The sequence below is a fragment of the Caretta caretta genome, chromosome 9 (genome assembly GCF_965140235.1).
Source record: "Caretta caretta isolate rCarCar2 chromosome 9, rCarCar1.hap1, whole genome shotgun sequence".
Taxonomy (NCBI): Eukaryota; Metazoa; Chordata; order Testudines; family Cheloniidae; genus Caretta; species Caretta caretta.
Genome location: NC_134214.1, coordinates 6,000,905 through 6,015,319, shown reverse-complemented (window position 1 = coordinate 6,015,319; position 14,415 = coordinate 6,000,905). Strand labels below are relative to the sequence as shown.

The window sequence follows — 14,415 nt, the reverse complement described above, 5'->3', positions numbered from 1 at the left end:
TGTTAGTTTATTCATCAGCACTCATGAAAAATATATGTACAAATAAGGACAGTTTTCGGGGACAGGTGAGAAGAGGGAAACCGCACATTTGCCCTTACCCCACTCAAATGATATCACTTGATGAAATCAGAATTGGACTGACTCTGGGGAGTGGGGCCTTTATTTCAATCTGGTAAACATGATCACAGATCAAGAGTACAACAGGAATGGTGTTTACATTTCCGTAACACAACAGGGATGTGGGGAATCCTCACAACACTGTCGTGTTCAGCTACCAGATGTGAATACGCAAACACACTTTTTAAAGCTTTTAACAAATACTGAGATACTAGCATGTGCTTTGGAAATATTGTGCAATAAATCTGGGAAGTATCCACATGCTTAATAGCAGTTCTTCTCAACAGCAAGAGATATATTATCTGCACGAAAACCCTCTTAAAACAACACACCACACATTTGGTCTGATATTTCCTACTAGACACACAGCAGAAAGCCATGCGAAAGAAGAAAACAGAAGAGCACACAAGTTGTTTTATGGCAAAATAGGGTCCTGTTTATATGCATGATTGATTGGCCTTCAAAAAGGATTAGGGCTGTCAATTAACCACAGTTAACTCATGCGATTAACTCAAAAAAATTAATCGCGATTAATCACACTTATAACAATAGAATACCAATTGAAGTTTATTAAATATTTGTGGATTTTTTCTACATTTTCAATATTGATTTCAATTACAACACAGAATACAAAGTGCACAGTGCTCACTTTATATTATTTTTGATTACAAATATATGCACTGTAAAAATTATAAACAAAAGAAATAATATTTTTCAATTCACCTCATACAAGTATTGTAGTGCAATCTCTTTATCGTGAAAGTGTAACTTACAAATGCAGATTTTTTTTTGGTTACATAACTGCACTCAAAAACAAAACAGTGTAAAACTTTAGAGCCTACAAGTCCACTCAGTCCTACTTCTTATTCTGCCAATCGCTAAGACAAACAAGTTTGTTTACATTGACGGCTTCGTATTTACAATGTCATCAGAAAGTGAGAACAGGTGTTCGCATGGCACTTTTGTAGCCAGTATTGCAAGGTATTTACCTGCTGGATATGCTAAACATTTGTATGCCCCTTCATGCTTCGACCACCATTCCAGAGAACATGCTTCCATGCTGATGATGCTTGTTAAAAAAATTAAATTTGTGACTGAACTTCTTGAGGGGAGAATTGTATGTCCCCTGCTCTGTTTTACCCACATTCTGCCATATATTTCATGTTACAGCAGTCTCGGGTGATGACCCAGCACATGTTCGTTTTAAGAACACTTTCACAGCAGATTTGACAAAACGCAAAGAAGGTACCAATGTGAGATTTCTAGCTACAGCACTCGACCCAAGGTTTAAGAATCTGAAGTGCTGTCCAAAATCTGAGAGGGATGAGGTGTGGAGCATGCTTTTAGAAGTCTTAAAACAGCACCACTCTGATGTGGAAACTACAGAACCCAAATCACCAAAAAAGAAAATCAACCTTCTGCTGGTGGCATCTGACTCAGATGATGAAAATGAACGTGCATCAGTCCGCACTGCTTTGGATCGTTATCGAGCAGATCCCATCATCAGCATGGAAGCATGTCCTCTGGAATGGTGGTTGAAGCATGAAGGGACATATAATCTTTAGCGCATCTGGCACGTAAATATCTTGCAACGCCAGCTACAACAGTGCCATGCAAACACCTGTTCTCACTTTCAGGCGACGTAAACAATAAGCACGCAGCATTATCTCCTAAACATTTTAACCAACCTTGTTTGTCTGAGTTACTGGCTGACCAAGAAGTAGGAGTGAGTGGACTTGTAGGCTCTAAAGTTTTACATTGTTTTATTTTTGAATGCAGGTTTTTTTTTTTACATTATTATGAAAGTTGAACTTACAAATGTAGAATTAAGAGATTGCACTACAGTACTTGTAGGAAGTGAACTGAAAAATAATTTGTTTTTTACAAGTGCAAATATTCGTAATAAATAAATAAATGTATTCTGTGTTGTAACTGAAATTAATAAATTTGAAAATGTAGTAAACAACCAAAATTTTTTAAAATAAATGGTATACTATTGTTGTTTAACAGTGCGATTAAATGCAATTAATTTTTTTAATCACTTGACAGCCCTAAAAAGGATACCTGTTAAAAGTGCTGTTCTTACTGTTAAAAATAATACAATGAAGAATTACCAAGAATATTTTAAAGGCAAATATCCTCAATATAGGAATAAAAAAGGGTCGTTCTTGAGCCATCAGTTATTCATCTTTCAGACACTCTTTTTTAATAGAAGTCACCTCAGAAAAGCACCCTTATTAAGTCGTAGTATTTAAAAATATCTAGTGTGGAATGAGCTTTCAAGGCATTTACGGAATTGTATTGTTGTGTGTATAATCTGAGTTTAGGGCCTGATCTTGCAACCAACTCCACAGAGGCTCTCTGCCTGTGCTCAGGCAGAATCCCACTGACTTCAGTGAGGCTTCATGCAGGGGTCCAACCATGTAGAGTCAAATGCAGAATCAGGTCCTTGCATTTCTACTTAAAAAAAAAAAAACTGATACCCCATATTTGGTCACTCTATAAACCCCTGGAGAATCTTTATACATTTCTGTACATATGCACATGGCAAGCTGTTTTTCTACACTGCTTGCATCTTCTGTGAAGACTTAAAAAAAAAAATCTTCAAATTCTTGGCAATGTGTGAGTGATCAGAGCCTGGACTCCTCATGTGGAGACCTTGAGTGCAACCCTGAAATTCTTGAGGTAAGACAGGTACCAGACTGACACCTTTAAAGTTCCAATAAACAAGAGACTAGAAAGAAGTACAATTACCAATAAAATATCTGTGGATTTCAGCCTTTTAAAAATATATAAACACAGGGAAACGATTTGGAATGAATCCATACCACAGAGATAGACAAAAAGGCTTAAAACTGGAAGGCACCGTTATTGTGAACCCTTTCAGTTTTTAATCACAGTGTTCATTAAGAGAAGTTATTATAGGCAATTGAGTTAGTTTTAGTCCATACCAGTAAACAGTGCAAAAACAGCTCCAACGGTCAATTTTTTAAAATAACTGTAATCCTGCCTTTTGTGGGGGAAAACAAGCACGTTCTCCTCAGGCAGAATTCCCAGACAGGAATGTTCTGTGTCAAATCACAATGTGATCTGAAAAGGAGGCAGGCAACTCCCATTAACCTACTCTTAGGTTTGTTAGCCCAACTTTTATTACAAGGCTCAGCAGACCATGCATATTAAAAAAACATTTTCAATGGCAATTACAGCATTTGCAACTCAGCTATGTATGATGCAGTGCTTCAGACTTACTACTGTGTTACTACTGCTGAAACACTGGACTGCAGCAGCTAAGATGGGTTTAAGAACGGTTGACCATATTTTCTTAGGATTAAGAAGAATTCATTGAAACACATTCAGAAAAGGACATCTACACTGGGGAGACATGGTCTCTTGCACACAGCGTCAAGAGTGCCCTGAAGCTTGAAGACATTTTGGAACTCTGACTTGAATCAAGTGGGAGGGTAAAATGGGAACTCAGTCTAAACATTCAATAATTTAGCAGGAGAGATGTGCCAAATCTGGATTAAAAACTAGTCTAATGGGTTCCAGCCTTTGTGGGTAACAATCCATGTACTGGGCTAGGACTGCAGCTGAACTGATCATTGCCACTACTGTGGTTGGTCTAACCTGGAACAGAGCTTATGCGGCTCCAAATGCCACTCTTGCCAACATGACACTGATTTTTAAAGGAGTCCAAGCTTCACAGGAAATAATAACTCCCTTCCCCACATGGATGCATGGCAGGGGTGCACTGGCACCCAGCACGGAAGCTCTTCATCTAGTTCGGGAAGAGGCAGGTTGAGTACAAGTTACAGAAATTTGAAGGACGACTGATTGAGAAGCACCAGGCTAGGTAACAGTGCCCAGAAGAAAAAGTAAGGAGTGAGCTCCATGTAGCGGCTCTGCAAATAATGGAACAGAATGGATCAGTGTCTAACTACTTTTGTTGACAAACCCTGAAGGAAATGGGGCTCTAATATAGAGTTCACGTGACAGTCCCATTAAAACAATAGCAAACAACAGAAAAAGGCAGATAATTGGTTTGGTGTCCAAAGAAAAAGTTGGATGGACTTTCTCTGCTCCTTTTAACATCCGATTTATGGATCACAGTCTCCCTGAGAATGCATGAAAGCAAAAGAATGCAGTGTGCAGCCGAAAAATTCTGAAAACTACCTGAGTTTTGCAAACCAATGAAGAGTGAATATGTTATTAGAGCTTTTAGCCCACAATTCTATGATGCAAAGATTCTGATCATGAGGAGGAGGAAGAGACTTATGGAATAAGGTTGAGTTTGAGCTCACACCAATCAAGTGGCTGCTCCAGAAGTTTGCTATGAGGACCACAGTAATATCCCATGATAGCTCATCTTCTACCAGGAACCAGATTTTTCCCAGTGTGCATGAAAAAGTTCAACTCCTCTCCAAACTCCAGGCTTGATGTATTAGGCTGTGTGTCCACTGTGTCGCTGCAGCTGTGCCATTGTCAGGTGCGCTGTGTGGCTGCTCTTTTTCGCTGGGAGAGAGCTCCTCCAAAGAGGGGCAGCAGCTTCATCCCACCAACGAAGCGCTGCCAAGCCAGTGCTTTTCATCGTTAAAACTTTTAGTCATTTGGGGTGTGTTTTTTTACACCCCTGAGCAGCAAAAGTTTTAACGAGGCAAATGCCAGCGTAGACAAAGCCTTGGTAAGGTGAAGCGGCTCAGGATTCACGGTCAGCCTAAGTGCCTATTTTTAGGCTTTGTCTACACTACACTACTACACTATATTTGGTTGGTCAGGGGTGTGAAAAAAACCACACCTCCTGACTGACATAAGTGTCACCGGCAAAAGTGCTGGTGTGGACAGAGCTATGTCGGCAGGAGACGCTGGTTGGGGGTGGATTAATTACGCTGGCAGAAGGGCTCTCTCCTGCCGGCAAAGAGCGGCTACACGGGAGACCTTACAGTGGCACTGCTGTAGCGGTATAGCTGTGCCTCTGTACGCTCTGTAGTGTAGACAGCGCCTTAGTCAAATGAGATGCTATTCAGAACCTAACAAGACAGGAAATCCAAGACTTTAGCAAAAAGGGTTAAGGAAACAGGCTTGTAAAAAAACACTCTAGTCCTGATAAAAAGAATCATGGGCCACGTCTCCTAAGACACTAAGCTATAACAAGGCACAGTGACATGTAAAGAAAAAACAATACTTTGCACATGTAGAGATCACTTTTCATCAGAGGAACTCGAAGCTCTTTATAAATGCGGGTGGTATTCCCATTTTACAACTGTGGAAACTGAGGTACAGTGGAGCTGTGATTTTCCCATGTTACACAGCCATTCAAGAGAGTTGTGACTAGAACCCAGTGCACTAAATCCTAGTCCCTTACTCTAGCCACTGGACAATAATGCCTCCCCTTGTAAGCAGAATGCTTGCTAAACATCACACAAATACAAACTTGTAACAATGTCACAGATTGTCAGGTGGGTGTACCAAAGAGCATTTTTACATTGTACATGTCAACTCTGACTGGTTATCAGAAAGAATGCACTGCACTTATCCAAACAGTTCTTGACAAAAACAAAGCCTTTACCAATCGCTGAAGTGATGTAGCAACTCAGCAGCACCACTGTCCTTCAGCTAGAGGAAAAAGACCCAGCGATAGAACATACAGAGTGTTAGCATTAGAGTACAGTAAAATGCCGCAAAGCCCCCAAGCTGGATGGGAAGAGAGACAAGAGTGGATTCTTCTGACTCTGTCCCCAGGGAAAGAAGAGTTTCAACTGTCCTTTTAACGCTGAGGTTTAGCTGAAGAATGTCAGAAGGGGAACAAAGATTGTCCTGTCCAAAGTGTGTGAGCAGGAAGGGAAAACAGACAGAAAAACAGAATCAGTTGATCAACCGTGTAAGTATCCATGAAGCAGTCAGTCATCTGATATCTCAAATACATCCAACAATTTCAAAGAGTAAAATGCAACTGGTTAATTCACACAAAGGAATATGCAAGACTCCTGTTCTAAAGAACTGCCTCCTTATATGCATTTTGCATTCAGTAGTGTGTCAATCTGTCTAGTTTAAATATATAATAAAATCTCTTCAATAAAACAGCTAACAGTTGTCATAAGTCTTAGTTCAAAACAGTTCTATCTTGGAAGTCAGAAATAAATTGGATAAGGTATTCTTAAACTACCACTGGCTGTATATGAGTCTTCACGTTCTACATACTTAATCCATACTTTTTAATTAGTGAAATGATTCAAAACGGCACAAACAGAGCAGATTATTTACCTGTAATTGATCTCTGAATGTAGTATTCTGCATAGATACCGAATATTTGATCACATGGCTTAAGTGTTCTAAAATTATCAACATTTCCGGACCTTTCACCTCCCTTCAACATAGGCATCAACTGTAAGCAATGATGGATAGGTGCGAATATAGCATATCATAGTGTCCAACTGTCAGTTTCTTTTGATCCAAGACCGCTAAGTCACACAGTCTTTTGTAACTATTCCACTGGAATACTGGAATATGAGTGTGGCTCTACGCAAGATACTACCTTTAGAGAACAATAATTACAGGTAACTAGTTTGCCCTCTTAAAAGGTAAGTATTTCTACATAGGTCCATACTTGGAGACATCCTTCTAGTTCTGTAATCTCAGAATTTAAATGAAAGGAGGCACACACAGGCATTTTTTCAATAATGGTAACTAGACTGGCATTCTCATGCAGACATCCTACCTTCTCTGCTCAGGGGCAGAGGAGACATGTGAGGGTAAGTTAAGAGTTCAGGTGGGGAGTCACTCAGCTAAGTATTCACAAAGGCCTTGTTCTTCAGGAACTCTAATTTGAAGCTCAATGCAGGAGAAATGAGAACATAATAAGATTCTAGGTAGGTCAGTCTTGTCTGCCTCTGTGCACCTGCATGTACCAAGGCAGATCTAGCATAATAGAGTCCATACCATAGACTTGCATTCAGTGCACAGACTTGAACAGTGTAGTAGATATGACCTACTATTTCACTTGTCCTCTCCCGTTAACTCCATGGAATGTGAACTCACTCTGAGTGAGACTGACCAAGTGAGTGATTCTGGTTTACTTCAGGACACCTAGTTAGTGCAGCACTCCAAAGTAACAGTGGGTCCCTCACTGCAGGGGTCCAACCTCATGCACTAATGAGCCTTAAGAGATTAAGGGCAGCTAAATAAGGTTTTTATCCTACATTTTTGATGGCTCAAGGCAATCAGCTGTAATACATCTTGGAAGTGAAGCTATCAATGACTTAATCCAGGCAAATACTGCTTTAGCAGTGACTGTCCAGGAATCACTTTTAGAAGTAGTTATGAGTCCTTGGGTCCATTTTTCCCTTTCAGAGAAGTCTTTCCAAAAGCAAACAGGATAAAAAAAACATGAAGCAAAACTGCAACATGAGTTCTATCACTTACTTTGTAATGTAAGGAAACATAGCAATTAATGCAACAGAGAGAAAAACAGCAGCAAAACAGAGCAAGTAGCTATTAAAACATTAAAGTAACCTTTGCACTGAGATCAGCTGGTGTTAGAAGTGAAGTGGGGAAGGAGGGAAAGAGAAAGAAAAGACAGTTGGACTATGATGTGCTATATTGTATATATATATTTCCATCTCTTCGCTCTTGCCCCAAGAGCAAATGTGCAGTGTTTTGGAAGGTGAAGAGGAATTCCAGAAGGTACTAGAGCTTGAGAGCAAGAACATATAACACAAGGAGTGGAGATCTATGCACAGATGACTACCCAGCAGAGAACAGACCAATATCATGGTTTCTTCTTAGACAATCAGAGTGGTCACATAAAATAACGGAGCAGTAGGCTTTGCTCTGAAGGCAGAACAGAAACCTTGGTACTTGGGGAAAAAACACTCAAAACTATATCTTTTAAAAAAAATTTTAAAGCCTCTTGGATTAACACCCAACATATGGTCTCAAGAAACCTGAATGACGTTTTTTCAAAAAGAAAAGGAGTACTTGTGGCACCTTAGAGACTAACCAATTTATTTGAGCATGAGCTTTCGTGAGCTACAGCTCACTTCATCAGATGTTTACCGTGGAAACTGCAGCAGACTTTATATACACACAGAAATCATGAAACAATACCTCCTCCCACCCCACTGTCCTGCTGGTAATAGCTTATCTAAAGTGATCAACAGGTGGGCCATTTCCAGCACAAATCCAGGTTTTCTCACCCTCCACCCCCCCACACAAATTCACTCTCCTGCTGGTGCTAGCCCATCCAAAGTGACAACTCTTTACATAATCAAGTCGGGCTATTTCCTGCATAGATCAAGGTTTTCTCACATCCCCCCCACCCCCATACACACACAAACTCACTCTCCTGCTGGTAATAGCTCATCTAAACTGACCACTCTCCAGGTTTAAATCCAAGTTAAACCAGAACATCTGGGGGGGGGGGTAGGAAAAAACAAGAGGAAACAGGCTACCTTGCATAATGACTTAGCCACTCCCAGTCTCTATTTAAGCCTAAATTAATAGTATCCAATTTGCAAATGAATTCCAATTCAGCAGTTTCTCGCTGGAGTCTGGATTTGAAGTTTTTTTGTTTTAAGATAGCGACCTTCATGTCTGTGATTGCGTGACCAGAGAGACTGAAGTGTTCTCCGACTGGTTTATGAATGTTATAATTCTTGACATCTGATTTGTGTCCATTTATTCTTTTACGTAGAGACTGTCCAGTTTGACCAATGTACATGGCAGAGGGGCATTGCTGGCACATGATGGCATATATCACATTGGTGGATGTGCAGGTGAACGAGCCTCTGATAGTGTGGCTGATGTTATTAGGCCCTGTGATGGTGTCCCCTGAATAGATATGTGGGCACAATTGGCAACGGGCTTTGTTGCAAGGATAAGTTCCTGGGTTAGTGGTTCTGTTGTGTGGTATGTGGTTGTTGGTGAGTATTTGCTTCAGGTTGCGGGGCTGTCTGTAGGCAAGGACTGGCCTGTCTCCCAAGACTTGTGAGAGTGTTGGGTCATCCTTTAGGATAGGTTGTAGATCCTTAATAATGCGTTGGAGGGGTTTTAGTTGGGGGCTGAAGATGACCGCTAGTGGCGTTCTGTTATTTTCTTTGTTAGGCCTGTCCTGTAGTAGGTAACTTCTGGGAACTCTTCTGGCTCTATCAATCTGTTTCTTTACTTCTGCAGGTGGGTATTGTAGTTGTAAGAAAGCTTGACAGAGATCTTGTAGGTGTTTGTCTCTGTCTGAGGGGTTGGAGCAAATGCGGTTGTATCGCAGAGCTTGGCTGTAGACGATGGATCGTGTGGTGTGGTCAGGGTGAAAGCTGGAGGCATGCAGGTAGGAATAGCGGTCAGTAGGTTTCCGGTATAGGGTGGTGTTTATGTGGCCATTGTTTATTAGCACTGTAGTGTCCAGGAAGTGGATCTCTTGTGTGGACTGGACCAGGCTGAGGTTGGTGGTGGGATGGAAATTGTTGAAATCATGGTGGAATTCCTCAAGGGCTTCTTTTCCATGGGTCCAGATGATGAAGATGTCATCAATATAGCGCAAGTAGAGTAGGGGCTTTAGGGGACGAGAGCTGAGGAAGCGTTGTTCTAAATCAGCCATAAAAATGTTGGCATACTGTGGGGCCATGCGGGTACCCATAGCAGTGCCGCTGATCTGAAGGAATACATTGTCCCCAAATGTGAAATAGTTATGGGTAAGGACAAAGTCACAAAGTTCAGCCACCAGGTTAGCCGTGACATTATCGGGGATAGTGTTCTTGACAGCTTGTAGTCCATCTTTGTGTGGAATGTTGGTGTAGAGGGCTTCTACATCCATAGTAGCCAGGATGGTGTTATCAGGAAGATCACCGATGGATTGAAGTTTCCTCAGGAAGTCAGTGGTGTCTCGAAGGTAGCTGGGAGTGCTGGTAGCGTAGGGCCTGAGGAGGGAGTCTACATAGCCAGACAATCCTGCTGTCAGGGTGCCAATGCCTGAGATGATGGGGCGCCCAGGATTTCCAGGTTTATGGATCTTGGGTAGTAGATAGAATATCCCAGGTCGGGGTTCCAGGGGTGTGTCTGTGCAGATTTGATCTTGTGCTTTTTCAGGAAGTTTCTTGAGCAAATGCTGTAGTTGCTTTTGGTAACTCTCAGTGGGATCATAGGGTAATGGCTTGTAGAAACTCGTGTTGGAGAGCTGCCGAGCAGCCTCTTGTTCATATTCCGACCTATTCATGATGACAACAGCACCTCCTTTGTCAGCCTTTTTGATTATGATGTCAGAGTTGTTTCTGAGGCTGTGGATGGCATTGCGTTCCGCATGGCTGAGGTTATGGGGCAAGTGATGCTGCTTTTCCACAATTTCAGCCCGTGCACGTCGGCGGAAGCACTCTATGTAGAAGTCCAGTCTGCTGTTTCGACCTTCAGGAGGAGTCCATCTAGAATCCCTCTTTCTGTAGTGTTGGCAGGGAGACCTCTGTGGATTAGTATGTTGTTCAGAGGTATTTTGGAAATATTCCTTGAGACGGAGACGTCGAAAATAGGATTCTAGGTCACCACAGAACTGTATCATGTTCGTGGGGGTGGAGGGGCAGAAGGAGAGGCCCCAAGATAGAACACTCTGGATGACCCAACACTCTCACAAGTCTTGGGAGACAGGCCAGTCCTTGCCTACAGACAGCCCCGCAACCTGAAGCAAATACTCACCAACAACCACATACCACACAACAGAACCACTAACCCAGGAACTTATCCTTGCAACAAAGCCCGTTGCCAATTGTGCCCACATATCTATTCAGGGGACACCATCACAGGGCCTAATAACATCAGCCACACTATCAGAGGCTCGTTCACCTGCACATCCACCAATGTGATATATGCCATCATGTGCCAGCAATGCCCCTCTGCCATGTACATTGGTCAAACTGGACAGTCTCTACGTAAAAGAATAAATGGACACAAATCAGATGTCAAGAATTATAACATTCATAAACCAGTCGGAGAACACTTCAATCTCTCTGGTCACGCAATCACAGACATGAAGGTCGCTATCTTAAAACAAAAAAACTTCAAATCCAGACTCCAGCGAGAAACTGCTGAATTGGAATTCATTTGCAAATTGGATACTATTAATTTAGGCTTAAATAGAGACTGGGAGTGGCTAAGTCATTATGCAAGGTAGCCTGTTTCCTCTTGTTTTTTCCTACCCCCCCCCCCCCAGATGTTCTGGTTTAACTTGGATTTAAACCTGGAGAGTGGTCAGTTTAGATGAGCTATTACCAGCAGGAGAGTGAGTTTGTGTGTGTATGGGGGTGGGGGGGATGTGAGAAAACCTTGATCTATGCAGGAAATAGCCCGACTTGATTATGTAAAGAGTTGTCACTTTGGATGGGCTAGCACCAGCAGGAGAGTGAATTTGTGTGGGGGGGTGGAGGGTGAGAAAACCTGGATTTGTGCTGGAAATGGCCCACCTGTTGATCACTTTAGATAAGCTATTACCAGCAGGACAGTGGGGTGGGAGGAGGTATTGTTTCATGATTTCTGTGTGTATATAAAGTCTGCTGCAGTTTCCACGGTAAACATCTGATGAAGTGAGCTGTAGCTCACGAAAGCTCATGCTCAAATAAATTGGTTAGTCTCTAAGGTGCCACAAGTACTCCTTTTCTTTTTGCGAATACAGACTAACACGGCTGTTCCTCTGAAACCTGTTTTTTCAAAACTAGATTCTTAATGCACCTCCTCATTCTGCTTGACAGAATCAGAGTGAATCCAACTATATGAACTTTATCTCAATCACAGTAAGTGAAACGTACTCTTTGCAAACCATTATTGTGACTTTATTTTGCTTCCTGAAACAATGCAAAATCAAATCAGCTCTTCATAGTTATATGTACCTTACATGTGAACCTACAGTACTAAACTTGACACATTTGCATTGTCCCCAAAGGTTTCAGAAAGATCTCTTTTGTAAAGTAGTATACAATACAGTATACCTCACAATACAGGAATAGGAGGGGATTTACCTGAGGCACACCAATCTTTCTGCAAGCTTCCAGGAAATTCTCCACATTTCGTCTGCATTTTGCCATTGTTAGCTTAGGCTGCAAAGAAACAGGAGAAGAAGGCATACAAAGTTTTTAATTGGCAGGATTTTTAAAAATAAAGCTTTTGGGTTAAATAAACGACTAATATAGCTGCAGTCCAAAAACACATTATGATGACATAAGCTTATCTAACTTAAAACAGAGCTCAACATTTCCTTAGAAAGGCAGGCATGAAGTGAAAAGCTAACTCGTGAAGTGCTGAGATGAACATTTTAATGGAAAGAGTATTTTGATCTGTGCAAAATATACACACAAAGTGTTATAAAATAGGCTGCACATTTGGTGTCTATTTTGAGTGGCTGCAATAACCTAATCTTAAAAATACATTTAGAATAAAACATCCATCCATCGCTCCAGTACGGTGACCTTTGAATTTCAGAGTAATTTTATGATGTGAACCAACCTGGAGCCTATTCTGAGTTATTAAGTTATATACAGGTTTAAAATGTATTTCAGTTAAAGAGGTACAAAAAGAGCCAGATGAAACCAGAGAAAATGGAAACTGCTGCCTAAGTTCCTTACAAGTGTGTTTCATGTGGTTAACAGCAGAGTTCTAAATTATATTTATCAGATTCTTCTTGAATAATGGGTATTTTCTGGTAAACTTCAACACTTTTACACAGACCTTAACTACTGGAAAAAAAATAGACTAGACAAACAGAAACAAGACATAAGATGCCCCTTTTCTCCCTTGTGCTGGCTACCCACATTGTGGGTAACAGCGGACCGGGCAGCTTCTGTGAGGCTAATATTCCCCCCTCTAAGCAGGTGGGTGGTAAGCTGGTGGAGCTTCGGCTCCACACCCTCAATGTGCCAGACAGCACAGCTGAGCTGGTACAGAGGGGTAAATAATCTGTGCCAGGTTGAGGGTTGATGTAGATTTCCCTCTACTAGAGTAATGAGGAAAAACAGAGAGCATATTATGGCTGAGTCACAATATAACCCCATTCCACTCTCAGGCCACTGCAACTATATGCTGCCTCTTACTCAGGGCTTGTGGCAACGCCATGATTTAGCTCACAATGTAGACTTGGAACCATCCAATTCCACAGAGGACAGGGCACAGAGAATATCTTCATTATGAAGTGAGTTTACTGAATAGCAGCTATAGACATCCATTTTTCGAGGATTCTGTCATCTGCCTAAAATGCCATCATATCTGTTTAGTCTGTTATCTAAACTATGGGGACATCTGCATGATCAAACAAGGCCACAGGAGACAAGCCGTAATGATATGGTACGCAGTGCTGTAAGTGCCAGTTCGAGTTTTAACACAAGTACTGTCTCCAAAATAAGTCAAAGCAAAACTTAACATACATTTTTCAACATTTTCCCCAGTGACTCCCTTTGGTTTTCTTTCTTTATTTATATGGTCATTCACCTTGTTTTAAAACTGTAACAAGCACAAAATCTGCCTTTATGAGAGCAAAATGCACATTATATATTCAAAATACACTTGTATATTTCAAGTAGGCAAGAGCCCACAGGGGGTGGTGTCTTGTATAGCCCTGTTGGAATCTAACTTATGAAGCACACCTGTGGGTTTGCTACAAGCAGTAAGGGAAGGCAGACAATTTCCCATGCTCCACTGATCTTCAAGTTGTCCTTTAGGTTGCCTAAAAAGACTCCAACGAAATGAACAAACTTGCCACAACAACAGGATCAATACTGTAAGTGACTCCTCTTCATTTCCTGATTCTCATATCTTCTCTAGCCACATGTGGTATTTTGGTGGTACACATTTTTAGTTGCCGTTGATGAAGTTATAGATACAGGTACTTTTCCTGCATTACTTTCCAAAACTTCTAAAGCACTGTCCAAAATGTTGCAGTCAGGCAACACAGAAGTATCTTCTTAAGCAATTTCTATTGCTGGGTGTACTTCCTGCTACAAACACTCCCAGAATACACAAAGATTAAGTTCCTGTCCTACTGTTCCCACAAGTGTGTGTCTGGGCTTCTATGCGTTGTGCTCCAGGGACTTTGAACAATCTGATCAATATGCCCTATCAAAATTCCTAAGAGAAAGAGTTGATGGTAATTTAAGTGGATCCAGGAATGGGAGTCTATTCACGTCAATTGAGATGGAATTCCGATTCCCTATTTCTTTCTTATGTTTTCTGTATTGTGTTGCCACACATCCATTTAAATGCTATATATCCCAGCTATCTGTCCTTTTCTGTTTCTAAGACCTTTTGACCCTCTGAAATACCCTGTTTTGGTTCTCA

At 41.3% G+C, this 14,415-nt stretch overlaps 1 protein-coding gene across 16 annotated transcripts in view; it reads right to left on the bottom strand.

Annotated features, from left to right (window-relative positions):
• Positions 1-14,415, bottom strand: part of LRCH3 (leucine rich repeats and calponin homology domain containing 3) — a 121,365-nt gene that overhangs the window by 22,127 nt on the left and 84,823 nt on the right. For 7 of the 16 annotated variants that reach the window (XM_075132060.1, XM_075132061.1, XM_075132062.1 and 4 more), the window contains 2 exons: positions 12,108-12,185; positions 1,884-5,931 (listed from right to left, as the gene is read on the bottom strand). In XM_075132060.1, the coding sequence (XP_074988161.1) occupies positions 5,731-5,931; positions 12,108-12,185 (279 nt within the window). In that variant the 3' untranslated portion in view covers positions 1,884-5,730. Of the gene's footprint in view, positions 1-1,882; positions 5,932-12,107; positions 12,186-14,415 lie in introns of those variants that run through there. The other 9 variants (XM_075132065.1, XM_075132066.1, XM_075132068.1 and 6 more) reach the window with 3 other exon arrangements.